The 26,811-nt window shown below is 44.2% G+C and overlaps 1 protein-coding gene and 1 pseudogene across 3 annotated transcripts in view; one reads left to right on the top strand and one right to left on the bottom strand.

Moving 5' to 3' along the window:
• The window catches only part of MYO5C (myosin VC), a 1,282,854-nt gene that overhangs the window by 984,981 nt on the left and 271,062 nt on the right, over window positions 1–26,811 (top strand). For all 3 annotated transcript variants that reach the window (XM_069624842.1, XM_069624843.1, XM_069624844.1), the window contains 2 exons: window positions 3,952–4,032; window positions 18,974–19,154. In XM_069624842.1, the coding sequence (XP_069480943.1) occupies window positions 3,952–4,032; window positions 18,974–19,154 (262 nt within the window). The remainder of the gene's footprint in view (window positions 1–3,951; window positions 4,033–18,973; window positions 19,155–26,811) is intronic.
• Window positions 15,043–15,383, bottom strand: LOC138504384 (large ribosomal subunit protein P2 pseudogene; annotated as a pseudogene).

The following is a 26,811-nucleotide window of genomic DNA, read 5'->3' as shown; positions in this document are numbered from 1 at the left end:
TTTAATTGTTAAGTCAATCCCCTTATTTTACCTCACACTCACCCCCTTCCCTTGCCAATACTGCTCAGTCATCAAATCGTTGACAGTCACCCCCTTAAAGTGCCCACCTCACCAGGCAGATTTCTTTCTACTCCCCACCTTTCATAGCCTTGGCTCACATGTAGACATTAGGCCACGTTAATTTTCCAGTCAGTCTCTGCCAGACACTAGGAGCCATAGTCAGGGGGTTGCTGGACAACACAGAGCTGAAGACGCCAAGAGTTCTTGGCTTTCATTGTCTTCACACGTTGGACTTTTTTGGAACACTGGCTACTTACTTCAATTCATGAATGTAGAGGAGACTGCGAGGGGAGTCCACCTGTGAGCGGGTGATGGAGAGGGACCTATTATATATATTTGTATATACAAACAGGGTGGTGTGTGTGTATGTATATGTGTGCTAATGTTTCAGTCTGTATGATTGTGGTTATGTGTTGAGTGTACTTGCGACTGTAAAATATATGTGTAAGGCTGTTTCTGTGTGTTTATGAGACTGTAACTATGTATGTGCATCTGTGGATTGGTATGTGTGTCTTTCTTTGTTCACTCAATAGTGTTCTTGAAAGACAATGAAAAACTTTCACAGACTCACTTTGTAGTCTACTAATAAATAATACTTGAATATCACATCTTTCTGCATTTGCCAAACGTTCTTGAAAGTCCAACAATCTAGGTTGTTACTACAACCACCATAAAGTAAAATCCAGTGTGCAATTAAATACTTTTCATAATGAACTCTGCAGCAATCAAGAAATATTCACCACAATATATGAGAAGCATTTTTACAAGGTAAAACTGAAGATAGGCTTCTAATGGGTTTGGTGAGTCAGAAGAAGGAATCAGACATGTAGAGGACATTCTGCACTCTCTTTAATAACAATTATAAGAATAAAGTCTATCGCTCCGTATTGCTAAAGGGAATTCCCTACCTATCTAAAGGAAGTAAAGGGGTTAGTCAGATGTCAGGAAGTCCAAAGTAAATATTTCCTCTGTCCAAACGAACTCTATCTGACCATAAAACTAAACATAACTAAAGTAAACGTGCCAAGAGAATGGGCCTCAGAATGAGGCTGGCGGCCGTGGTATGAACGGTGCAGGTAAGGCACCAGCATCTTTCATACCGGGCCGCCACATTCCGAGTTCTGCTCGCGGGTTCCTTACAGCTGGTCAGGTCTTACCTGGCAGGCTGTGCGGCACTCGCGAGCAGAACTTGTAATGCCGCTGGCACCGTTATTAACGGTGCCGGCTACCACCATGCTCGTAATGAGGCCCAATGGCTCTTCTTCCCCTGCTCTTCTTCTTGATTAGTCTTTTTATATATATGTTTCTTTGTGGCTTATATCTTTAAAATCTTGTAGTTCTTCAAAGTGACTCTTGAGTCTCGTGCTTTCTGTCGCCCTATCTTTGGAGTACTTTTCTTTCCAGTAGGTCCTTGCACTCTTGTCATCACAGATATGTTCTTCCCAGTCTGCTTGCTCAGACTTTCCTAAATTATAATTGCCTTGATTCCCTTTTAGCCATACTTTCTCTCGGATTCTCTCTCTGAGGCTGTCTGCTCTTTTATCTTGTTCGCTGGAATGCTTTATTTCACCTTTCTCATTATGTGTTTTTGGTTTGTACTTTCTCCAGCCTTCCACTCTGCAGGTATAGAGGTATAGGGTGGTTTCCCTTCCTCCCAGGGTTTTAGTTCCAAGTCTCTCTAAGCTGCGCACCTGGGTTGGTTAAATCTATTTTATACATTGCTTACTTCCGTTGTAAACTGCTTTCTTCAATTTTATCCTCAGGACTGGGACATTTTCTTTTTTCAAGTGACACTGGTCTTCCCCGACTGGGTTGTTTGTTGTTTGCTTTTTTGGGTTTTCCAACCCTTCAATTTTATATTTTCCTCCTCGCCCTTGTGACTGGGACAAGTTTCTAAACACATATAATGATTCCCTAGCGGCCTCCCGCTATTCCTGATTTCCCTGGTACCTCTCGTCATGCGGGGGAAGGTTGCAGGGCTCGGCTCTTGCTCTGGTATCGCTTCTCATTCTTTTTACTGCTCAGATTTGCGTTCTCGGTTCTTCACAGGGTGCATGCCTTCTCCAGACACTGGCGATTGGAGGTTTATCAGGCTTCCCCATCTCAGTAGTCTCGGCACTGTTCTTCGGGCATCTTGCACACCAGTCTGGAAGCGTTGTCATGCCACTACCAGGTATTTTTTCCCGTCCATTCCTTCTCGTACTGCTTCCTTTGCAGTTGCATACACAGAGACTCTGGTGTCTCCCACTGTGTGTTCTCTGGCTTTTTAAAAGTTGGGAGTCCTTGTGCCCAAAGGGGGAGTCTGCCCCGGTGAGGTCCCCCTTTCCCAAACCCATAGGGAGGGTCTTGCAGAGCTAGCTCACCGACCTAGCCCCGCAGGGGAGTCTCAGATGAATACCTGTGATTTGTCACATAGGATATGGACACGTATATTCTGAGCAACAAGGGATCATGATTAACTGCAGAGGAGCATAACAGACAGTTGGCTGCAGTGGTGCCAACATTACCTTCCAATTTCCCAATGTCTGTCATTCGGATTCATGTATTGACTTTGGGTGGTATGCAGCGCCTGCTAGCTAGGCTCTTTCTTCTCTCACTCACTCATTGTAGAGGCCCACATGTGAGGGCTACCCATGCACATTTGCAACAACTACACAAAATCCGAGCAGGCCATTCAGCACAATGTTCCTTGCAGGCATGTTGGATTCTGAAGGTTTTTCTCTCTTTTTTTTTTTAACATATTGCAGCTCTGGTTGGGAAGCAAAAACCAGTCAACCTGGGGAGCAATCCCGCCCATACCCGCTTCTCATCCCACCCAAACATGTATTTGTATTTGTATTTGTTTATTTATAACGCGCAGACCATCAGGCCCGGGGGCAATTTGTACAAGGTTGCAAGAAAAAGAACATACAGGGAAATAAATTACAATAAAAGTGTACCAATACAGCAAAATACAAACTTAATAATTACAAATATTACACAGGGTACAGTATCCCTAGGCTCCGCAGAGGAAGTATCCCTGAGGTAGTTGGGAGGGTAGCAGACCGGAAATCATGTAAGGGAACAGGCGGGCTGGGTAAGTAGGACAGATGTCTAACACAACTATTGCTGGTCAAAGAGCCAAGATTTGGTTTTATTCTTGAAGGTGTTGAAGGAGTCTTCAACTCTGATGGCAGCGGGGAGGGTATTCCAAAGTTTGGAGGCTAGGACAGGGAAGCTAGTGCCTCCCGCTTTTTGGAGCTTAAACCTGGGGATAGTAAGGCAGTGAGTCTGAGCAATTCTTAGTGGACGGGCAGTGCATGGGGATTGCCGTTTTGTGGGGGGGGCACAGGACATGTCAGTAAGCACTAACAGTTATTGTACAATGGGGTTGTCAGGTGAGATGGGCTCGACTCAAAGCAATTAAATTCTGGGAGGGGATGAGTGAATCAGGGTAAGGAATTCTACCTGTAACTAATGAGGGATTCCTTTAATCTGCTCCTAAGAATAGGACTAGATGAAAGTGACATTTATATATTTTGTGGTGGCATGCTGGAGACCAAGGAGCTTTTCAAGTACTCTTTGTAGGTCCAACACAATACATGCATTCGTTTACATATATATATATATTTTTTTAAAAGTCCATTCATTTCGAATTCCATTTGTAGAATTTGTAAGCGCCTACCCAGATGAGGTGTGTGTTAATGTTTATTAAACATTAGCAAATCTTACTCCAAAGAACAAAAACACATTGTTAGCGATAAGAATGCAAAAGGTCCTGGCTTTTATAAAATTAACTTAGTAATATCTTAGTAACCATGCACTACAGTGAATTTTATTGAAATGTATGTTTGTATTCGTTCACCACCCAATCAATTTATTTACAGCCAATTGTTTGCTTTAATCCTTTAGATTATCTACTGAAAATTTGGAACATCTGAATGAAGATGGAGAACTGTGGTTTGCTTATGAAGGCCTTAAAAAAGCAACAAGGTCAGTTGGCAAACACCCTTATATGCTGAAGATGCCATCCCATAAGAGCATTACATGTATTGTGTTATTGTGTTCAAGCATTGTCTGGACAGGAAAAAACATACAGAATTTGTTTGAAAAACAAAACAGATTATCCGATTTTCTTAGTTACAATTATTCTTAGAGGTAAGGTTAACTCTAATTGGTGCACTAGTGTTGAAGACATTCTTAGCTTTATCACATAATTTCTTCCTATAATTCATATAGCTATGGTTTCACTTGCTTGCCCCCTCAAATCTCCACACACAGTACACAATTGCTTACTCACCAAGAGTCAATTATCACTAGTCAATGCCAAGTGGCAAGGGTAAATTGAGTGGCCTGCTTTTATATTATCAAATGATACTGAAGTGGCAATAACGTTTTCACAAAAATTAATTATTTTCCTTGCCTTTAATGCTTCAATGTCTGATGATTTACTAGCCAATAATGTGAGGAACCTCAGGGCGTCCTCACCTTTTCCTCCCCATCATCCTCTGCTCAGGTGGCCAGGGAAGGGCCATCGCTCTTGGATCCCAACCATAGGGGTGGAGAAGCGAAGGAGGATCACCTGGGTACAGGAGACTTGGGGAATGGCAGTGGATGGCCTTGAGTGAGACACAGATTCCCCATTTCCACTCCATGATGAACCCTTAATTCATTCTGCATTTGTGGGATATTTCTACTCTTTTCCCTCTGCCCGGAAAGACACTAGAAATATTTTTAAAAATTGGAACACTAGGAGGAGGGTGGAGAAGAGGAGGTCCGCAGGTGAGATAGGGTATCCCCTTTCCCTTATGAGAATCAACCTCACCCTCTCCCTGCCTTTATGGGCTGTTGCAAACCATCTCCCCTGATTTTTCCTCATTCAAACCACTATAGTACTGGGACAAGGACGAGGCGACTAGGAGTAGTGAACACTAGTAAGTCATTTCACCACTCTAGTACTGAGACGAGGAAGAGGCCTGCAGACTGCTGTAAAGGTCAGGCATGTCCCAAGTGCTCTACTAATTACGACCAGGCAATTGACATTATGGACTCACACCTGCAACCTGTCACTTGACTGCAGGTGTATAAAAGGTGGAGCCAATAAGTGGAAGAGGGCAACCAGCAGGAGAGAGCCAGGGCCGATCGTTGTGGGCCTGGAGGGAGAATCCTGCATCCCAGTAGACATCCGAGGTGGGTCCTGCAGAAGCTGTGGAGCCAAGGGCCAGGCTAGCCGCGAGAAGGCCACAGCAGTGGAAGCCTCATTGGTCGGAGGTCCACCGCCGGAGCTGTGAACACAGAAGAAAGGAATAAAGTTACTGACAGCGCCCGCTGGGAGAAAGCGGAGCTGTCAGCAACATAAGGATAGAAGGTGAAGTGCAGCAGGGCTCGCGGTCAGAGGCAAGCTTCTCGGCGGAGCAGAAGCTGAGAAAACATCCATCAAGAGGAGACGCCCGGCACTGGTGGATGAAAAGGGACGAGCACTCAAACCTGGACATTCCTGGGGGCTGTGGGGAAGCCAAATGGGATGCTGGATGAATAAAAAAGTATGCACAAGATGAAATGAACCCAAGGCAACGTGCCAAGAGGAATATTAAGGACAATATAAAGTTCAAGCTACAGAGTAAAAGACCAAAGTTATTGAATACCAGACTAAATGAAGAATTTTGGCAAAACTATGAGCAGATGATAGGTTTGTGTGAAATACATATAGCATATTGAAAGCAAAGCACGAAACATATGAAATACAGTTAAAGGCAAGTATGAAACATTGCGTGAAATAATGAAAGCAAGTTGGTGAATGAACAAGAACACCACAAAGTGAACTGTATGGGATAACACATTGTGACAAATCGAGTCTGGCAAAGGAAATAACATAATGTGGCAAAGCCAAGCGGTTGGCAAGGAAATGTCAAGTGAGTGTGAAACATTACATAGGTACAGCTACAAAAGAACCTGTGTTGACTAAAGAGCCTAGGGTTCCTGGTTGCGTGACCTGTAATGGGTGAACTGTGTGGTCCGACAACTTAGAGGCAAGGCAGATTGAACTGAGATTGAAGTCAGACATCAGAGGTGGCTGCAACCGGAATCATCCAAAAAGTCAGAAATTAAAAGACTGTATGGCATATTTGCCCGAATTTTGGCTATACGAAAAGCTTGCATAGCCTAAAAATTCTACCAAAAATGCTATACAAAACATTACAGTGAAGAAGGGCAGCAGGAGTGTCCCTCGCACCCTTCTTCACTGTAATGTGAGCAGGGGTTGCGGGGGGTATGCTCTGCTACCCCTGACTCAATAAAGTATAAAAAAAGAAAAGCATAACCTGCAGTGCCAGTTCCCATACACGCAAGTGAAGGAAACCAGTGTTGCAGAGGGATGTTAGGGACGGCAGCACACAAGGAGGTATGCCGCCCAGAGGTATGTAGGGGGGGGTGGAGGCAAGGCCAGAGTATGAAATGTTCAGGGGAGAGAAGACCAAAAGTAATTTTCGGAAGAATTACTTTCAGTCTTTTCTACCTCAAACATTTCAGCCACAGGCTTTCAACCCAAATCAACTGCAACCCTCTGTTTCAGTGCAGCTTGACGTTCCTGGGTCCTTTCCTCTGTCCCTCATTCTGGCTCCCTGCTGATAGCGGCGTTGGTGACTGTGCCTGCGACGGTGTTCGCTGTCAGCTGGCGTTGCAGTGCAGCGTTCTTTGTGCCAGGGTTTGGCGATGGTCTGAGCCTGTGGCCTGTTGTGTGGTGCAGTGCGGTTCTGACAGCCGGGTTGGGGGAAGCACCAGCACTGGCTCCTGCATGGAGGAATGTTCAATGTTTGGGGGCCCTGATTCCATCTTTGGTCTCCTACCCTGGTGAGTTGGTGCTGTTATAAGTTCCCTAGGGTTGATCTTCATTTTTCAAAATAAGTGTTGCCCTGACTCTGGCTATTATTAACTAGCGTTTCTTTTCTCTTAACTCGTGGACACTGTTGTGTAACATGCAGGCAAGAAGAAAATGTGCTTTTAAAAAAAACCTACTTCTGGGATAAGCAGTGTGCCTAAGCTGATATCTGCAGAAGGCAGCACAGTATTCATGTCGCCAACTCCCAATAGGGACCACTTATGCAAGGTCCTGACCCTCAGCACTCATAGAAGACAAAGGCTGCTAGGCGGGCGCACAGATGTGCTCCCTGACACTGATGAGATCTATGGTGTGGCTACTCCTTGCAAGTGTATAAATAAGGAATTGGACTGTCAGATATCTAATTTGGACCTCACTTGGGCTGTTACTCCTGATCCCAAACCGGGAGGTGATAATGTTACTACAAATGCTCTTCCCTCAGCCACCTCCCTTCCAGGAGGGAAAGAGAAGCATGTTAATCATGAAATACTGACATCTCCTACTACACAATTTTGTGTAGAGCCTGATAACATTTTGGTGGAACATATTACCCATGCCCAGTGGACTCGTATAAAGGCCAATATATCTAAAGATCTCCATTTGTGTAATAGCTTCTCTGACTTTTGTACCTGGGTTGAACTGTTGGATGACTGTGTTACTAAACTTCGTATTCCCAAAGTGAATAATCTCAAACAGATTTACAACCAGTCTAAGCCGCACATTATCAGCTAGTAGAAATTGACAATTCTTGTCAAACAATTGTACTATTGGAGAGTGTGGACCAGTCCTCACAAACTATACAGATTGTGTTCGACCCTCTGGATATCTGAAGGCATTGTAATACCAACTAGTGCAAAATTCCCTCCAGCTGCTGACATTAGCGGGCGAATACAGGAGCCTTCCTCTACATTATTTGTTGCTGACTGCAAACCTCTACTAAAACCTGCAAATCAACTTCAAGTGGTGGATGCTAAATCTAATCAAGTGACATTTCGAAGGCTGCGTATAGGAAAGTCCCAAATGCCAACAATAAAGGACAAAATTACAAAAGCTTTTGCTATGAACCAAAGGAACTTTGGTATTACGAATGTTGAGAAGTCAGAAGAAAAAGAGCCTAGAGAAGCGTTACGTAACAAAGTGCTGGCATGGCTCCGTCAGAGAATAGAGCCGGGAGCTTTCAGATCGTTTGACTTGAAGATATTACGTAGGATTGAGCTGAGTGAATGGTGTCCTCAATCAAACGGGGACTGTGTCCTGGAGGCTGTGTATCTACCTCCTTATTTAAGTATGTGTCAATTTCTTCCTATGGGTTCTTCGATCTGCAGCTTGATACTTTGATTCCCTGACATATTTATTTGATCTGTGGTTATTTGATATGTGTTGTGTTGGTTTTGTTTAGCGCTTCTATGCCTCCAGGGTTTTTTGTATCATCACTATTTATAAATACATTTTTTTTTAAAACTGCGTCTAGACCGGGGAATCCCTATTTGCGAAAGCTAAAGAGGTTGCTGAAGCGAAACAGGAGAAAGCAATCTGATTGAACTGTTAAGAAACCAGAAAGAGTATAAAGTTGATCTGGAGCTGTTTTTGTTAGACAGTGAAAAATTGAGGATAAGTACAAGTTGACTTTCTTGAACTTGGAGAGAGGAAGCCCGAGACTTGGTGGAATTGTCTTGAACTTGGCAAGGGGAATCCCAAGACTTTGTGGAACTGTCTTGAACTTGGGGAAGGGAACCCTGAGACTTTGTGCAACTGTCTTGAACTTAGGCAAGGGGAGCTGAAAAGTAAGCCAGGAGCTGGAAGAGGCTCAGAACTTTATTTGGAACACTATTTATTTTCTTGCTGACATCCCTTCACATTGTTTAGCTTTAGTTGTGAAGGCAAGTATAGGTTTTGTACACAAACAGACTTTTGAGTTAAACTTTCTGACTCAGACTTTCCTTAGTTTCTGGTGGTAGGGAAATCCCACCTTAGTATATGGCAATTTAGGCCTTCAACCATCCTGAAAGTTGAGAGAGGTGTGGCAGAGGGAGATGTGCGGAAACTCCAGCGCCTGTACTAATTGATTAGATCTGGATTGTGGCTGCGGGTGAATGTAGAGTGTGTGTCACCTGCCAAGCTCGCCACAATGGAAAGATACAAATTCAAAAGTTACATTCACACTGTGCACTAATCACAAAAGTCCATGCATCAGTTGCATATGTTTAATTAGTTGCAAGTCAGCCTGACACGTGTTTCGAGCACTAGGCTCTTCTTCTGGGGCTGAAGACATCATGTATAATAGGATTAATTAATCACACAAAATAATATATACTGTGGGCAAAGACAAACAAAGAGGCACAATAACAGGGCAATTGACCAATGGCCACATCATATAATTTTCATAGAATAAGCAAAAATCACAAAGGTTGTACCACATTGTTCATATAACGAGACATAATGATTACCTATCCATCAGTGCCATTGGTGCACGTAGTGAAAAAGGATATCAGTCAGCAAATATATGCAGCAAAATGAAAATGGGGTAAAGACAACGATGGGTAGGGAAAATAGACACAAAAGATAAACTATCTTGTTAGAAACAAGGTAAGATGGTTCGATTTGCGTACTAACACCAGAATTCACAGGTGCCATCTTGTAAACAAAAATAATGGAAAGAATGTACCTTGTCAAATCTTGACATTAATCTCTGGTGCTGAGAAATATAGGTAGAAGAGAGTATATGTAATCACTCTTGGCCAATTGCATATTAAACAATTCTTACATATTTGTGGCTTATTGTTGTAATGGCTACTTACCAAATTGAATATTGGCCGTGGGTTCACTGTTAATGCAAGTCTTCACTGAAAATAGATATTGAGCACATCAAAATCAGTTCACAGGGCACCTAATTATTACAACCAGCGACCAAATAATACATAATTTAAATCCACGTACCTATGTAAACTGTAATTGCGTGATTCATGAGCTTGTGTGAATGTCCGCCATTCAAAAATCGATGCCATAATCCAAATACACAAAAGGTAAGAGAAGAACGTGCTCAATTAGTTCAATTATCTCATTTAATTTTAGCAACATCACGTGCGAAATGCAGCCTCTGATGTTGCTAATTTTACTGTGTGCTGGTGCATCCGTCCTCCCCATTTCCATTGAGTCCTATGGGACTCTAATGGGAATGGGGGGTCATTTTTTCTGGCGCCTGGCTATGGGGAATTACCGGGACCGCCGGGGCTGTAATGCCTCTGTAATTCCCCATTGCCAGGTGCCGGGAAAAACGACTCTGGCAGCAGCCGTTTCGTTTTTACCGGCACGGCTACTGCCAGGGTCGTAATGAGGCCCAATGTGTCCCAGATATAGATAAATATATGTTGGTTTTACTCTCAAACCATCCAAACCACCATACCAGAGTTGGCAAATGCAGCAGCCTACTGCTTCTGAATTGAAATCAACAACAGACCATCCTTTAACAACCATAACCCTTTTGTTTTATCCTTTTAAGTTCTAATGCTTCTGGGTGTGCAGAGTTTTGGCTGCATGAGGAAAGCATCACCTGATGCAGTATTCATGTTTTTAAATATTGCATGACCAGACCCATTTGCTGTAAGAGCAAATCACTTGTTCCATAGCCAGATTTATTTATCGCCTCAACCAAACGGTTGCATCGCCAGGCCCACTTGCATACCACTGTCCTACTTATAGCTTAATCAAATCAATTCTTGAATAGCCAGCTAGATCTTCCAAGATTCGTTTTCACTGAGCCAGGCCTACTTGGCTGCTTAACTAAAGCATCTGTCATGTACCTACATGTAGCTGTTGCTGAATCAAATCAATTGTTGCACAGCAATATTTATTGAAACTAGATCAACTGTTGCATATCCAGACTACTTTTGCAAAGACAGACAGACTTGTTGCTGACTCAAATTTATTGTAGCATTGTCAAACCTCTGTTTCTGAAACAAATCACCTATTGAATAGCCAGATCTATTTGTGGTGATCTTAAGCAGTCTTACTATTGCACAGCTGGACTCCTTCTCCACAGTGAGGCTTATTTGCTGTGTCAATAAATCAATAGTTTCACAGCCATACTTAGCAGCTTGTCAACCAGATTCATTATTGCATAGCCAGGCTCATTTGTTGCTTAATCAGATTAACTGTTACCGAGTCAGACTAGCTCTCTCCTTTCAAGCCTGTATTGCACTGGGAGTCCTACAGTGGCCACCTGACCCCCTGCTCGAAGGTAAGTGAAACCTGTTATACAGGAGTCGTGATAAGAGTTTAGCTTAAAGAACCCAACCATCCACTGTACCCCTCCCAGAATAAGACCACATCATGCCTAGAACACAGAAAGATGGAAGGATTAGAGCAGAAGAAGGAAAATGAAAAGCAAAAGTGACCGTGTTTGCTTGGCCTACAAATAAATGGAGGAACAATAGCAGTAGCCTGATTCTCCCCCCACGCCCCTCACAAAAGACACCTGATGGCCTTCATCTCCAGATACCTCCTCAAAATCTCCCTGCAGGGACATCTAAGGACCAGCTCTCATCTCAGGTCTTCGATTAAGTCTACAGTGACATAACAGAAAGCAATATAAACCCCAACCACCATCAGACAAACTCCTTGTCGACTTGTAGCTCTACACCAGCTGGTCTATCATTCAAGAAGCATGTCTCTTCAGGAGTCACCGTTGTCACCCCTTGTATCACAAAAACCCCACTGCCATAATTTGCTGTAATAAGGACAATTAAACCTGAAGGCAAGATGTTTTGCATTACCTTGCCCCTAACAATTCACAAATCAATTCACTGTCATCTACTCAAATGGGGAAGGCAGGAGCATTAGGTACCAGATGTCTCCCCAACAATGCCCACCCTAAAGCAAAACATTCCTCCCATATATTTGATCTTCCCTGCAAGGACAAAATAGACCTGCACTTCATTGCATAAACCCGGCTCTCTGCGAATCACTCAGCAGTCATACACAAAGCTATTCCTGCAGTCTACAAAGTTAAATTTGTTAATAGAATGGCTAAGAGCGGAGGATGTATTGCACTTGGTCAGAGACACCATCAGGATACAACCCCAATCTTTGATAATATCCTGGACTGTGAATCTCTCCTCTTAATCTACTCAGTCTTACACACGCCTGCACTATCCATCCTTCTCATATAGAGACCATCTTCCTACAACCCTGCCTTCACAGACATCCTGGCTGACATTGCTGATCTGTCCATAGGCCACCATTGCCTCAGCATACAGGCAGATTTAAACATCTGGCTTGAAAAGGAGGAACATTTTACTACATAGTTCCTCTCCCCACACCTCTCCCCACACCTTGGTGTGCTTCACCTCAAGCAATTCGCTAGAGAACCTACCCATGATGGTATCAGGTTATATTATCCCCACCAAAAATATCGCCGTACATATGGTCGTCGGGAATGGCCATAGGCGATATTTTTGGTGGGGATAATTTATGTGGTAAATGGGTGGGGGTGATGCGGGGGTGTCCCCCGTTCCCTTTAAAAATATATGGGGGTTGCGGGGGTGTCTCCCGCAGGTTCCATGGGGTAATATCGCCGCAAAAATATGGCAAAATTTTTGTATGGCAATATTTTTGTGGGGATATTATCACATGGAACCCCCACGATGCCTGAGACACATGGATGGCTTTTTCTGTAATGGGAATCTCTCCCGCATTTCCACCCCAGTCCACTTACCTTGCGGATACCCTAATTAAGAAACTTCAGCACTCACACAAACTCTCCAAACAAACACCAACAACTAACCAAACCTTCAAAAAAAGATTCACACAGATATCCTCCTGGAAAACCTCAGAGTGCCCAAACCCTGGGTTACAATTGAAATTCAGACCAGAAAATTGCATGACCATCTCAGCGACATTTGTAAGCGGCTAAACACCACGATAAACTGGAAAGCATGGTATCATAAAGCCAACCAAGATCCATTGTCAGCTGAGTACATAATGCATTCATCAAACCTCCTCTGCACCAGCTCCCACTCAAAGAAACGTCTGCACTTCAAAGAGAAGCAAATGGGAGTGCTGATTTATTGGAGAATATTACATCATCTTGGACTCATTCAGCCCCAGCTCAAGCACTGTGACCGGGAGGCAGACAAAGCGGTTTGAGAACATTTGGGCCTCATTATGAGTTTGGCAGTGTGGCCAAAAACGGTGGCAATGCAGTGTTAACAGAGTTACCATTGCATTACAGCCACATTACTGCATTGCCGAACTGTGGGTTTGGAGGTATGGTGGAGGAAAAACATCCAGCACAATTCTGGAGGTAATTCTGCCACCTTGCCGCCAAAACCCAGCAATTCTGCCGAAATACCTACAGAGTCCTATGGAGTCCATAAATGGGGACTAACACTGCCATACCGCCACTTGTAATCTGGCGGTAATTCCATTTGGTGAAATCTCAGAATGATACCACCAAACCTGTAATGAGGCCCATTACATCCTCTTTGACCACCCCCAGCAACCTTCTAAAGATCAGTTTTCTCCACCTCGATGACTAATTGTCAAAGTAACCACACCCTGCTAGTCTGCTTGAACCTTTGAAAGTCCGGCTCTCGCCCCGAGCCTCAACCTGCCAAAAGAAAACTGACAATGATATTTTTGTATCCATACAGAGTTGTTTTTTAGAATATCTTTTTATTACTATTTTCAAAGATTTACAACAAAGTCTGCATCTAATAAAAGTAAAGACACTATTTCCCTCCTGCCACTCCTCCCCTTTTCACCCCCCGCCCCCGTTCTTCTCCCTCAAACGCAGATGTGATATGATGGTGTACAGAAATCATTATGCGTAATCATCTGTTAAGGCTTATCTGTTCAACATCGGTTCCATAGCGCAACTATTGAAAACATTCCCAATAGTACATTGCTTTGCCCTGCCAGGAACCGAGTCCAAAGTATCAGAGTTTCTTGTCCACTCCCAACTCCCTTCCTATCATGTCTTTATACGCTGCTATTATTGAGATTTAATATATGCATACCTTAAACATGCATTTGCTGGACTGTTTCCAATGGCATCGAATAATTCACTTAGCTGCTGCCAGGGTTATACCCCGCCACCTAATTACCCTGGCCTGTAATATGTCTATCGATGTATCAAGTCCAGGTTCAATGTTCAGAGAGCCAGAAAGCACTTCCTAAAGTATGTCTGATTCTTTCGACCAAAACCTGCAGATGGAAGGGCAATACCACAGCATGTGTACATATGTGCCTGCGTCTCCACAACCTCTCCAACAATCCTATTGCAGGGTACTAATACGCTCTGTGGGGGATGTTGTATGAGATCAATTGGGAGTTAGGATCTCTAGATCTGCTGTACCATTCCACTACACAGCATTGCTACAAGTCTGACTCCCGTCCACCCCTAAATCCTGCTCCTGTAGCCTCTGTAACTCTTCCATCTGTTGAGCCGTAGGGGTTGTATCATGAAATAAGCTATTAAATACTTCTTTTTTTTAGTAAACCCCTAGTACTAAGAAATGTATCCAAGAACGACTCATGTTGATCGAGGTAACTGATTTCCACTAGTTTATACAACACACACTGCTGCAATCGAAGGTATGGCCAGAACTCTTTTTTTATCAATACCACAATACTGTATGACAGTTTTGAAAGAGATAAAAGACCCTTCCTCAAAACATTAGCCTTGCAATAGAAGGCCTTTTTCCATCCAGTGCTTCCATGCGAGAGGTTTTCAAAAGGATAATGTGCCATAGAGACGAGCTATATTTGGCAGGAGATCTAAGTATTTGTCAATAGATTTCCAGACTTCCTTCGAGCATTGCATAATGAGATCCTGGAGATGGGCAAGAGTACCCAAGCGAGTCGAGATGGACCCATGGTTGGAACCATTTAAAATTGAGCTAACCTAGTAGCTCACATCTCAGGTTTTCAATTTGGGACTCTGAGGGCCGCTTGCATCCATCTCTTTATAATTTTTTTTATCTTTGAGTATAGGACTCCCACCATCACCCAGAGGAAATGCATCAACTGCCATTCCAAAACCTTAAAGTATTTAGCGTCCATTCTTTTTTATTTTTTGAATTTTTTTGGTTTTACACATTTTTATTGACCATTTTGTAGCAAAGGTTTTAGTCGAATAGGCCAAATCCCATGTCATCATCTGAACCTTCAAACTCCTCTTCTTTCTCTTCCTTATTTTCTTCTCGGCAGCAGGAGCAGCAGCTGGCGTGGCTGACGCTGCACCTGCAGATGCGAATACAGCTCCTCCAGCGGGAATGCTGGCAAGTTTACCACAGCCCTGGGCAATGGCTTTGTTCATATTTTTACCCTTCGGCTCATCGATTACCCTATTGCTGCGTTCATTATCAGTTTCAATTCCATTGCTTTCAAGGATTTTCTGGAGGCCCTTTGAACCGCGACTGTCATTGCGCCAAAGCACAGCCAAAAGGTATGCAGCGATGCAACGCATTCTAGCAGTGTTCCAAAACGTAGAGCTAGTGCGCGATGCATGCGTTCACTGGCGGCAGCCTGGTGGGAAAGACTTAGGGCTTGATTCACAGAAGCGTTTTATATAATACGTAATACCATAGGAAAACGCTCTGCGAATCAGCCTCTGAGTGTCTAGTCTGAGCGGGATGGCGCTAAACAGACAATTATTTGAGGAGTTGTGATCATTTTAAATAAAGCTATTCTGTCCTACAAAGAGATTTGGCAGAACGTCAATTTTTGAAAATCTTCTCTTCTCTTTTTCCATAACGCAATGAACCGGATTCTCATTACAGTGTGTACATTTCTATGCAGATCAATCCCTAGATATCCAAGCGTATTCATATATTGAAGGCCCAGTGAGCCACTGGTACGTATATAGACGTTCGCTCACCCACACAGATGCAGAGGGGATTCTTCAAACAGGCGCTCGGCCACATACACTTTCTTCTAAGTAAATGCCTTCATTTGAAATAAAGTTGCTAACATAGGTGGATGGCACCCCGATTCACATGGTTTAGCTTACAACAAAGCTTTCTCAATGGTGTTAGACCCAATGGAGCTGATATTGGAGTTCCTGCCTAATGCATTGGGGACCTGTATGTTTACACTTTTGTGTAAGCGGTTCCCCGCTGCCAAATTTTTCTCATTTGCACAGCAGCGTGCAAAAGGGGAAGGCAAAAACCACAGCATTTGCACCAGCATGAAAGTCCATGACAGTGCAAATGCTGTAGAATTTCTATGGCAGAGAGAAAGGGGCAGCGGGATTGTAAATTACGTTCCACCCCTCCCCTCTGCCATATAAATGAATGAAAATATAGAATACCGGAAACGGTTTTTATGTATTTATTTTCTTTTACACCGAGCTGAAATTGAGCTCTCATGTTTTGTTAGGTGCAGAACAACTATCTTTTACCAGCAACCATTTGTCTTCCTCTCCACACCAATCCTTTTTCAAAGAGATAAGTAGGAATCAAGGAAAATTGCATTCCACTGTTGTGTTCTAGTCATATATCCACATTGAATTCATTAGACATAATACAATTAGTCAATCTCTCATATAATATCATTGCTATGTGAATGTGTGTGCCAAGAGGTACCTTCCTAAATAGTTTGCCTTCACACCTAATTTTCCCTTCCATCAACCTTCAATTTGTTTTTAATAGTAAGAGGTCAAATTGTGCATAATATCAATAAGCAAATTATATTTCGGGAACTTTATAATCTTCCTAGTATCTGAAAAAATGCCTTTACATCTATTTCTTTACTTTGCATTTAACATAGTGATCATTTTCCGAATGGGGACCACATCCTTCACGTTTTTGTCATTTATTTTTAAGGAGCTATTCTTAGAATGACCAAGTGCTAGCAGTAAAACAACATTCCTATGTGCCAGATGTTCCAGCTATATAGCACTATTAATGACTGGGTTCCAGGCAGCCTTTTCTTAAACATAAATGTACGAATGCTTTTCCTATGGTAATATGTAACCGAGTAACAAAACATGTAGTCCCAGAATAATATTGACTCCATATTCATTTGTATTCAGCGTCAGTATAAATCTGCCGTCTCCCTCCATCAATATTTTCTTTATATTTTGAAATACAATGTATGAATCACATACATTTAAAACTAACCTCCGCTCCCTCAGCCTCACAGCCCACTAAGGACCTTTGCAGTTGTTACATATTTAAAATTCCAGTGGCTATCAGGGAGAAAAGGAAAGTATGAATAGATGGTACATAGATGTTTTAGAATTAAGTTTATCAAAGTGCATTCATTACTCAGCAAGCCCCCAAGTTTTTGAATCAAACCTAAAGAAGTCACCCGTTTTTGTTGTTGTTGCAGGGGTCCTTCAAATTGTGCAGCTTGTGTGCTCTATTGCGTTGTCCAGCTCATTGTGTTTTTATTCTCCATAGAGCTTACTACTAGATCTTACTACTTACAGTAGGGTATTAAGTAATCGTGTATACATTTCTGTGTAAATTATTAGATTGTGGGTGTATTGTGGGTGTATTTCTTTTCCTTAATCATGACACAGATTTTCCGCGAAAACATCCAAATACTCTCATTGTTTATTTGTGATTTTATATATGTACCATTAAATCCTTTACTTTAATTAGTTAACATAGTCATCTGTTCCCTTTCGACATTGATTCGAAATAGATCACTCAGAAATCCGATGCAGATTAATCAGTGTTTATGATAGTCATGATGCAATTGTGAAAACGCTGCTGCCGCCAAGCTAGGCACAGGACTGCATATGCAGGTTCAAACCACATCACCAAACTTGCAATGCACACATCCATGTGTAAAAGGGTACCTTCTAAGCAGCGCTTTATTTCTTTCGGTGCATGCCTGCCAGAGCCCCGGACCATATTTTTGGCACCACCCCATATTGGGCCAGTTTCATGTAATGTTAGTGCTTCTGTTATTATTTTCATGTATTCTTTTACTGTTCATATTGCCTAAATATGAGCCCAGTGGTCATCACTGCCAAGGCACCTTTAGCTCTGGTGGCTTTGCAGCAGCCGCCAGGACCCGGAATAGCACTTCCAGCAGATGATTCTCCAGTCTTCCCTACTTTCGCTTCAGTATCGCTTCAGTATTCAGTATTGCCGGCTCCTGCCAGCTTCTGTGTCAAGGCGCTGTAACAACTGAGGAGCAATTCAAGCCAGTTCAGAGTGCTCTAATTGACTTCATTCTTATTATCATAGTGGGCATGGTGGAGGACTAAGGCCTGATGCAGGGTCCCTGGGGAAAGAAGCCAAGAGGCCTTACAAATACAAACAGGTTAGATGTGAATCAGAACAGTAAGTAATAGGGTTTCCATTTGGTTCTCCAGTTTCTTTAAGACCCTAGTCCCGAGTGTGTCTCTTTCTTTCTCAGTGTCTTTGCCCTGGTAGATCAAACAGTGATTCACAGTCTCTGTGGTTTTACAGTGCTTCCAAGGACCTCTTTCTTCGTATAGGGTCTTACTTGGTTGGCTCGTGATCCATCATGCAGCAGGGCTGCTGGTCCCGGGCTATCTTCCTCTGCTACCAGGCCCCACCACCAAAGCACCGTTAGGATGTCTAACACTTCAGGAACAGTTGGAGTCCAGGGAACCTTTCACGTTCTCCTCCTGGCAAAGATTTGCATGGCCTCTTCTAGTCTCAGCACTATCCTAGCATTTGCCTCTGCTGATCTCCGGGATCAACATATTGCTGCCCTCGATTAAAAAAATGTACACTGATGAAGTGTTTTAAACCTTTCATGGATTAACCAAAATATGAAGTTTTACAAATGTTTACATTTCAAAGATGTGACGGCCAAAGTCTTGTCACTTCATTATGCAACACTGTGACAGGTATATATGCTTCACTTGAGTTGTATGGGTCTAGTGAAGTCCTGTTTGTGCGACAGACCGGTGCTGCATAGACTGGACTATCCTTTGCATAAGGGTACTGAATAGTTTAATTACTGGTCCTTGGGAAAATACAGTTCCTTTTGACGGCTCTAATTTGTTAAATAATGTGATATGATATGTTTAGCCACTCCAAAATGCAAATGTATTTGTTTTTTATTTTACAGAGTGTTGGAAAGTCATTTTCAGTCTCAGAAGGAGAACTATGAGAAGGAACTTGAGGTTCTGAGCTTTAAGATTGAGCATCTTAGCCACGAGACAAGTCACCTGCAGAAGCTGTTTAGAGAAGAAAATAATATGAATGACAGCATCAGACTCGAAGTTACACGGCTCGCGTCGGAAAATATGGTAATCAAATGTTCATAATGAAAAGAACACAGCTGTTTTCATTTACTTTCACTCTTGTCTCTCTGATAAATTTTAAATAAAGTTTGGCTTACATTTGAATATCAATGAATCCTACAGATTATCACACCAACACTTAATGTTTTTTGGTTGTGACAGAACAGGTTTAGTGATTAAAAAGTGTATATATGTGTCAGATAGATACATTTAAAATTAGTACTATCATTTTAAGTAAGACTGTTTGTTGAACAGCAAACAAGAGTAAAAAAATCAAAAAAATGATTGCAACCCCGACTCTATATGGAACCTCAACACGAAACCCAAAGCCAACGTTTGACTCATACAACCCATATAAAACCAGATTTGTTATATTTGCCTATAGAACAAAAGTTAAACCATTCACAGAGGTCCAATGTGTGCCAAAGGTGGGGAGGATTAGGTGCCCGGAGGAACCATCCCAAATTACAAGCAACAGGGGCTGTCTTCAGAAAGTGTGAACAATTGGAGAAAGAAACCCCCACAGAAGTCCAGCATAGGGTCCAGTCGCCGCTTCTCACTAGTGAAAACATAACTCAAGAGCTGGGGTTCACCAAAAAGCTTATTTTAGCCAGCCATTGCAGCATGTGGCCCCAAAAGGCTGTTTGATATGGCAAGACCATAGAACTTGCCCGCTAGTGCCCACCTCATCGCAATTCCTCCAACATGGGGGGAGCGATTAAGACCCATGGTGTGAAGTTTGGCTGGTGTGTAGTGCGCTCTGTGGATTAGTTTATACTGCATTTCTCTGTGTCGTAGGTTGCAGGACATATGCCTAATAGTATCAAAAGCCTCATATATGTTATCTGCACAGAGTGGATCACCTATGTCTGCTGACCAGCTCTCTGCTAATGCAGTGATTTTGTTTAGATTCTGTGTAATGCAGAAGCTGTAGTATGTCCGCAGTCTGAGGAACTCATATGTAACCTGTTCAAAGTCTGCTTCGCAAGCTGTTGGTTCTATTTGTTGCTGTGGTGAGTTTGGTTATGATTGAGTGTATAGAGAGGCATACTAGCCAGTCTGAAGTCCCCCTTCACACTGGAGTTACTGGATGACTGTAGACTTCTCAAATCTTCTGATTCTTGGGAGCTTTCTGTAGTTACATCCTTTCTGGTGTCTGACTTGAATGAAAGGCAGTTGAGAACCCCTCCAAACTACCTCAGAGGACTCCCAGCCAATCATTGCTGTTCCACTGTCTCACCATCTTGGATAGGGACAGAATTAGATGTCTGATACAATAAAGTAATATTCACCTCAGCAATCTAAGCCGCTACCAACCTAGAATCATGACTCCTATACCTAACCCCAATCACCTGGAAACTGACAGATGTAAGGGAACCTGACAGTTACCTCATACATGCAAACAAACATCCCAAACAGCATGCCATGGCGATAGCAAAGATAGACACATTACAACAAATCATTAATTGTGGCAAAATGAAATCAAGTGCAACTTTATGTGCTATTGTCAAATATTTCTACACTGCACACAGGCTGTTAGGCACAATGATTTTGTCAAGTGACCGAGGACACCGAGATGGAATGTCTTGTGATGATCATAACAGAGACAGCGGCAGAAAAAAACATGCTATAATTGTAACTTGCGAAAAGCAAAATACATGGTCCGAAATGGATGCTTATTCTACTCTAAATGCTTTTTGGAAGTTTTTGTCTGCATTGTGAATTTGAGGTTTAAGAATGACTAAATCAGTGACTCGCCCCCTGAAGTTTGCCTGAAATAAACCTTTATTGAAATAAACCTGGCAAAAAAGGGTTGGTCAAAAACCACCTTCCACGCAACCCACCAACAAGCGGCTGAAAGCAAAGTATAAAAAAGCTGAAAGCGATTCTCCAATCCTGCCAGTGCAACCGCGTCCGCATTCGTCTGTTATTGCGGCAACGTCAATGTACGCAAAGCCTCAGGCATCCACCACATTCACCAGCACTTCGACACTGATAGGCAAAGAGGAAAAGGTCTTAGAGGCATATGGAAAAAATATTTACTCCAATGCCACTCTTCACTTGCGGCAAGCCAACGCAGATGCGATGTTAGCCGCTGCAAATCAGAGGCTATGGCAGGAGATAGACGAATTCCTCCCAGACTTGCCAATTGACAGGCAGGCTTGCTTCAAGGCTGGGATAGCAGAGGCCAAAATGGTGACACAGCACCTAATAGAGTACTCAGTGGCTCATATAGATACAGCCGGTAGGGCCATCTCTGTTGCTACTGACATGAGGCGTACAGCGTGGCGTAAAACCACCAGGTTCATTCCGGTCATGCAAGACCGCAACCTCGACCTCCCATTCAGGAGGAGACTTGTTCCACTCATGCCCCTATGACAAGAAAGAGAAGAGTTTTCAGACAGGCAAGTCTCTGGCTATACTTACAAAGTCGCCACCAAAGAGCTTTGGTAGGATCAGCCGCAAGCTGACAGAGGTCGTTGTTAGGGAGAATTCTCTGTTTAGGCTGAATTTCCTAACCTAGTGAGTCCCCCAGCAGCTTTGCTGGATTTCTGGAGTTTGTTTTTTTCTCCTGCCAAGAGTGAGACTCTTTTTCTCCCACTCTTGGACATGATTTGTGGTGTTCCTTTGACTGTTAATGTGTTTTATGGGCTATGGGGTCCTTTACTCCATAGGGTCTCCTGTGTTTTTACTATGTGTGTTACACAGAACCCTCCGTGCAGTGACACAGGGGTGACATAGTGACACCCCACCATAGACTCCATACCCTGGGCTTGACTACTGTCTCCCAGGGCATGTAGAGTCACCATTGGCTTTACTAGTCCCAAATTATGAACAGAAACCAGTACAAACCATCATATTGTGGACGTACTGGTCGGGGCAATTCGATTGCCCCGGGGTCTGTTAATCGAGGGGGCACGTCTCCGTCCCCCCTGATCGAGTTTTGGCTGGTGGCAGTGGATACTACTTTTTATATTCGACCGCGAATGCATCTCTATGGGATTTTACCGCGAATGCATCTCTATGGGATTTTCCCATTGTTCGAGGCTACCAACTTTAATTATTTAATTCTCATAGCCTCGAACATACCGCCGGTTTATTTATTTAATATTAATTCGCCGGTTGGTATTTTTTGCCAGAACTTGATTCTAAAATGGCGTTTGTGTTCTCTTCTGTGACTCCAACCCAAGTCGAGCCCTTTGTTCCACTTTTTGGCAGGCTTCTCCACAGAAGCCTCCAAAAGTGGTGCCACTCTGTCTGGGTACCACAGGGGGTGTGGGAGGGGGTTTAGGCACCCTGGTGGACTGAGTTACCTTGGTAACTCAAGTCACACTCTTGTGTGATTGGCCCAAGTGGTGAGCCGGCCCCATCACCACTTAGCATGTTTGATAGACAGCTGTGCTGCATAAAAGCAGGGCTTTTGGCACTGGAACTTTAGAAGTCGCCACAGGACCTGAGAATCTGACGAGGGAGAATCTGGGCAAACCTGCTATGACGACACCACCGGTGGAGCCCTGCGGAACCGACTCACCACTTCCCGACGACAGAGAAGATCTCCCGGCTGGAGAGTCTTCTTCCCCTGACTGGTGGGCACAACCAGTTTACCTTCTTTTTCTCGCATCCCAGGACGTCTTGTGGTCGAATTGCCCGTGCCAAGCACCCCGGCGACCGGATTGCCACTTACCACTGGACGGCGAATAAAAGGACCACTCCTTTTAACTGAGAACTCCGCGGCTGGTTTCTTCCCTGGCCGTGCAACAGACTCCTATTTTCCTCCCCAACGAGATCCTCTCTTCCCCCGGACGAAGCACCGACTTGCATCCGCTGCCAGGAACAACTGGCCCTGCTGGAGTATTCTCACCACTTTAAGGTACTGTGTCCGCCAGGCCTCCCTTTCTAAAGATTGCTACAAGGTAATAATAATCCCTTTACCTTCTGGACTGGGCTGGCCGCCTTGACCATCTAACTGGTCCCTTTCTTTTGGTCCAACTCTTTCTGAACCTTTTCGAGACTTTCTGAACTCTAACTTCATGGTTTGACACTGCCTTCCTCTCTTGCTGTGTTCGTTTTAAAGTGTTGGGATCTGTTTCAATTTATGCTCTGCCTTTCTCTCCCTTTTAAACCGAATTATTAGAGTGCCATCTGTGTTAAGCGCTCACCGCTATCTGAAAATAAGTGGGGCTTTACTTAAGACTTGTCTAATATTCTTTTAAGGGAGTGTATATCTTTTAGTGACCGTGTTTTTGAACTGCTTAAAATTAGTGCCTGTGTGTTTTATTAGATGTGGTTTTAAATAAATAATTATATCTCTTTTACACCAAGCTCTGGTCAGTGTTTGCTTGTTCTACTGTGTTCTTTTGACCTATTGGGAATACTCTGTATACTGCCTAACCCTTCTTGAGGGAAGTCTGACTGCTCAGCCACAGCTACCAAGTGAATCTGTGTGGTACAGACTGCTACCAAGTGGGTTTACTGCCAAACACCTGTAGTCTTAAATCTTTTGCAGTGGTCCCAGAGGGAACTGCACAGGTTTCTGCCTAACAGTCGTACCTTTGGTGGGTTTATGGGGTTTCCAGGACCGCCGGTCTAGGCAGCCAGACAGGTCCCCCAGCCAACACTGACGAAAACACAGCATAAAGCAACACACAAGGGCTTCTTTCAGTCGCCCTCCCAGGAACCATTCTCAGAGGGAAAGAAACAATGATGGGGTCATCAGGATCCACAGTTCTCTGGTGAGGGGTAGGCTTGCTCTCCATGCTCAGTTCTGGTGGGCTCGGTTCGCAGATCCTTGGATACTGTCTGTGGTGTCTCAAGGCTTCTGCTTTTCCTATACCTCAAGTTCCTCCCTTCTCCCGTCCCTCAGATTGGGACCCCATCTCTCCTTGCAGAGATCCGCTCTCTTGTCGGGAGCAAGGCATTAGAGGAAGTTCCCCGCACACAGAGAATTTTGGGGTTCTATTCTCATATGTTCGCAATACAGAAGAAGAACCAGGCTGGCCTAGGAGTGGTCCTAGATCTGTCCTTCTTAAACCTTTAGGTAAGTTACCCCTACCAAAGTTCAAAATGGTTACGCCAGCACTAATTGCGGAGTCTCTGTGTGGGGGAGACTGGACGTTCTCCCTGGATCTGAAGGATGCATACCTACATGTTCCAATATGGCAACCCCACCGCTCCTTCCTGCGGTTCCAGGACATGGGCTTCCACTTCCAATACAAGGTCCTTCCAGTCAGACTCAATTCAGCCACAGGGGTCTTTACGAGAATCATGAACGTGGTGGTGGCACAGAGGTTGGGAACACAGCATCCATGCTTGTGGATACCCTGTAAGAACTGGAGTTCTCCATCCTCATGTAGTCACAACTCCAGCCTACACAGTCCTTGACCTTTCTGGGTCTCAAATGGGATACAAATTTACAAAAGATATTCCCCACTGCAGAGAAGATAGCAGCGATCAAAGCGGCTATGTGGCAATTACTCAGCAGATCGGTTATTTCAGCCTGGTGGTACCAGCACTTGCTAGGGATCATGGCAACCTGCCTCCTGGCCGTGCCTCACACCATACTCAAAATCAGGAGGCTGCAACTGCATTTTTTCGGCCTCATGGATCCAAGAAACGTGGTCACAAGCAGCATTAGTCACCATTCCAATGCATCTACACCAGGACTTGCTATGGTGGTGGATGAGCACCAATCCTATGCTGGCAGACCTTTCAACCAGCCCCTGTTGACATACACCATTACAACAGACTCCTGCCTCGAGGAGTGGGGAGTCCCGCTGGACACCCACAGTGTGAATGTTCTATGGTCGATAGAGGACCAGGGCAGTCACATCAATTGGCTTGAAATGATGGCCATATGGCTGGCCTTAAAAGATTTCCTTCCGGTTATCAGCAACAGCCCAGTCTGCATTCAGACAGACAGTTCTTCCTGCATGTACTACCTCAACAACAGGGCGGCGCTAGGTCACCATCCCTGTGCAGGCTCACCATCCAAATATGAGAATGGTCATAGCCAACAACATATGGCTCTCTGTGATCCACCTTCCGGGGGAGTGCAACTTGGAGTCGGACAGACTCAGCAGACTGGGGGTCGACAACTACGAGTGACAGCTGAACAAGGGGGTCCTGAGGGATATCTTCAGCAAGCGGGGACAACCGCATATATACCTTTTTGCCACCAGGCACAACAGGAGGTGTCAACAGTTTGCATCCTGGATGGGACAGGGCAAGGGCTCACTAGGGGATGCCCTGTGGCTTCAGTGGGACGGGATTTGAGTTTATGTATTCCCACCAACTCCGCTTATCCACAGGGTCATCTGCAAGGTCCGAAGGACGAATCAACTTCGCCAGATATTGATAGCACCACAGTAGCCTGCCAGACAATGGTTCTCGGCGCTCATACATCTGGCAAATCAACCTCCGCTTCCCCTTCCAGTGGGGACGGATCTGCTTTTGTCTCAACAGGGGTGGGGGCAGTAGTGCACCCCTCTCTGGAGAAATTAACCCTAGCAGCCTGGTTCATGAGCACATAACGTTGCAGCACCTCCTCTTGTCGAAGGGCAACTTAGACATCATCCAGAAAGTGAGAAGCACTTCCAAAAGGAACCAAAATAGGAGCGAATGGACTAGGTTCTGGTTCTGGGCCAAGGAAAGAGGTAAAGACCCATTTAAGTGGACCCTTGATCACGTGCTGTCCTTTGCACAACTAGCAGAGTCAGGGGTTCAGGTTGACCCATGCTGCACATACCGGGCAGCAATAGGGGCATACAAAATCAGGCAGTAACGTTTTCTCCACCTCCAATCCTGTGGTCAAAAGACACCTGGCAGGATTGACCAGGTTGTACCCACCTGTCAGATGCCCTCTCCCAGCTGGGACCTCAACGTGGTTTTAGGTGCCCTGTTGCATAAGCCGTTTGAGACCATGGCTTCAGTAGACATCTCACTGGCCACAATTAAAATAGCACTCATGGTGGGCCTCACCTCGGCACGCAAGATAAGTGTGATTCAGGCCCTTGTGGCATTAAACCATATACTACGTTCCATCGGGACAAGGTGGTGCTAGGGGCACATCCATCTTTTCTCCCAAAGGTGGTGTCTTCATTTCACCTCAACGAGAAAATAAGTCTTCCAACTTTCTTCCCAAATCCGAAAGAAGAGGCAGAAAAGATGTTACATTGTCTAGACATAAGAAGAGCTTTAAAATTATATCTGGACAGGACTAAGAGCTTCTGCAAGTCTGATTCTATGTCACATTCAGCGGTTCAAAACCAGGCTGCCAGTCTTCAAAGGCCTCCATAGCCAGATGGATGGTAACGGCTATCCAGGAGATCTACAGGGGACAGCACATGAAGGTGCCAGAAAACATGCACGTTCGTGCGGTTAGAGGCAAGGCAACAGCGGTGGTCTTCTAAAGACATGTCACATGACAAACTATCAACAGGGTGGGCACCTCGGCCACCCCCTCAGCTTTCTACAGGCCTAATTGTTTAGACACCAGTGCCAGATCGTACACTGCCTTCGGGCTAGCGGTTCTGAAGAACTTATTCTCTTAAAGGTTGGCAACGCTTCTCCTCCCTGGGCCTTCATTTAGTGGTAATCGCCCATACAGTATGGAGGAAAGGGGATGGGATGTATGTCCCACCATCCTCCCCCCCAAATGAGCAGG

This window comes from Ambystoma mexicanum, chromosome 11 (assembly GCF_040938575.1).
Source record: "Ambystoma mexicanum isolate Mex_15411 chromosome 11, UKY_AmexF1_1, whole genome shotgun sequence".
Classification (NCBI taxonomy): Eukaryota; Metazoa; Chordata; class Amphibia; order Caudata; family Ambystomatidae; genus Ambystoma; species Ambystoma mexicanum.
This window is presented reverse-complemented; position numbering and strand designations above follow the sequence as displayed.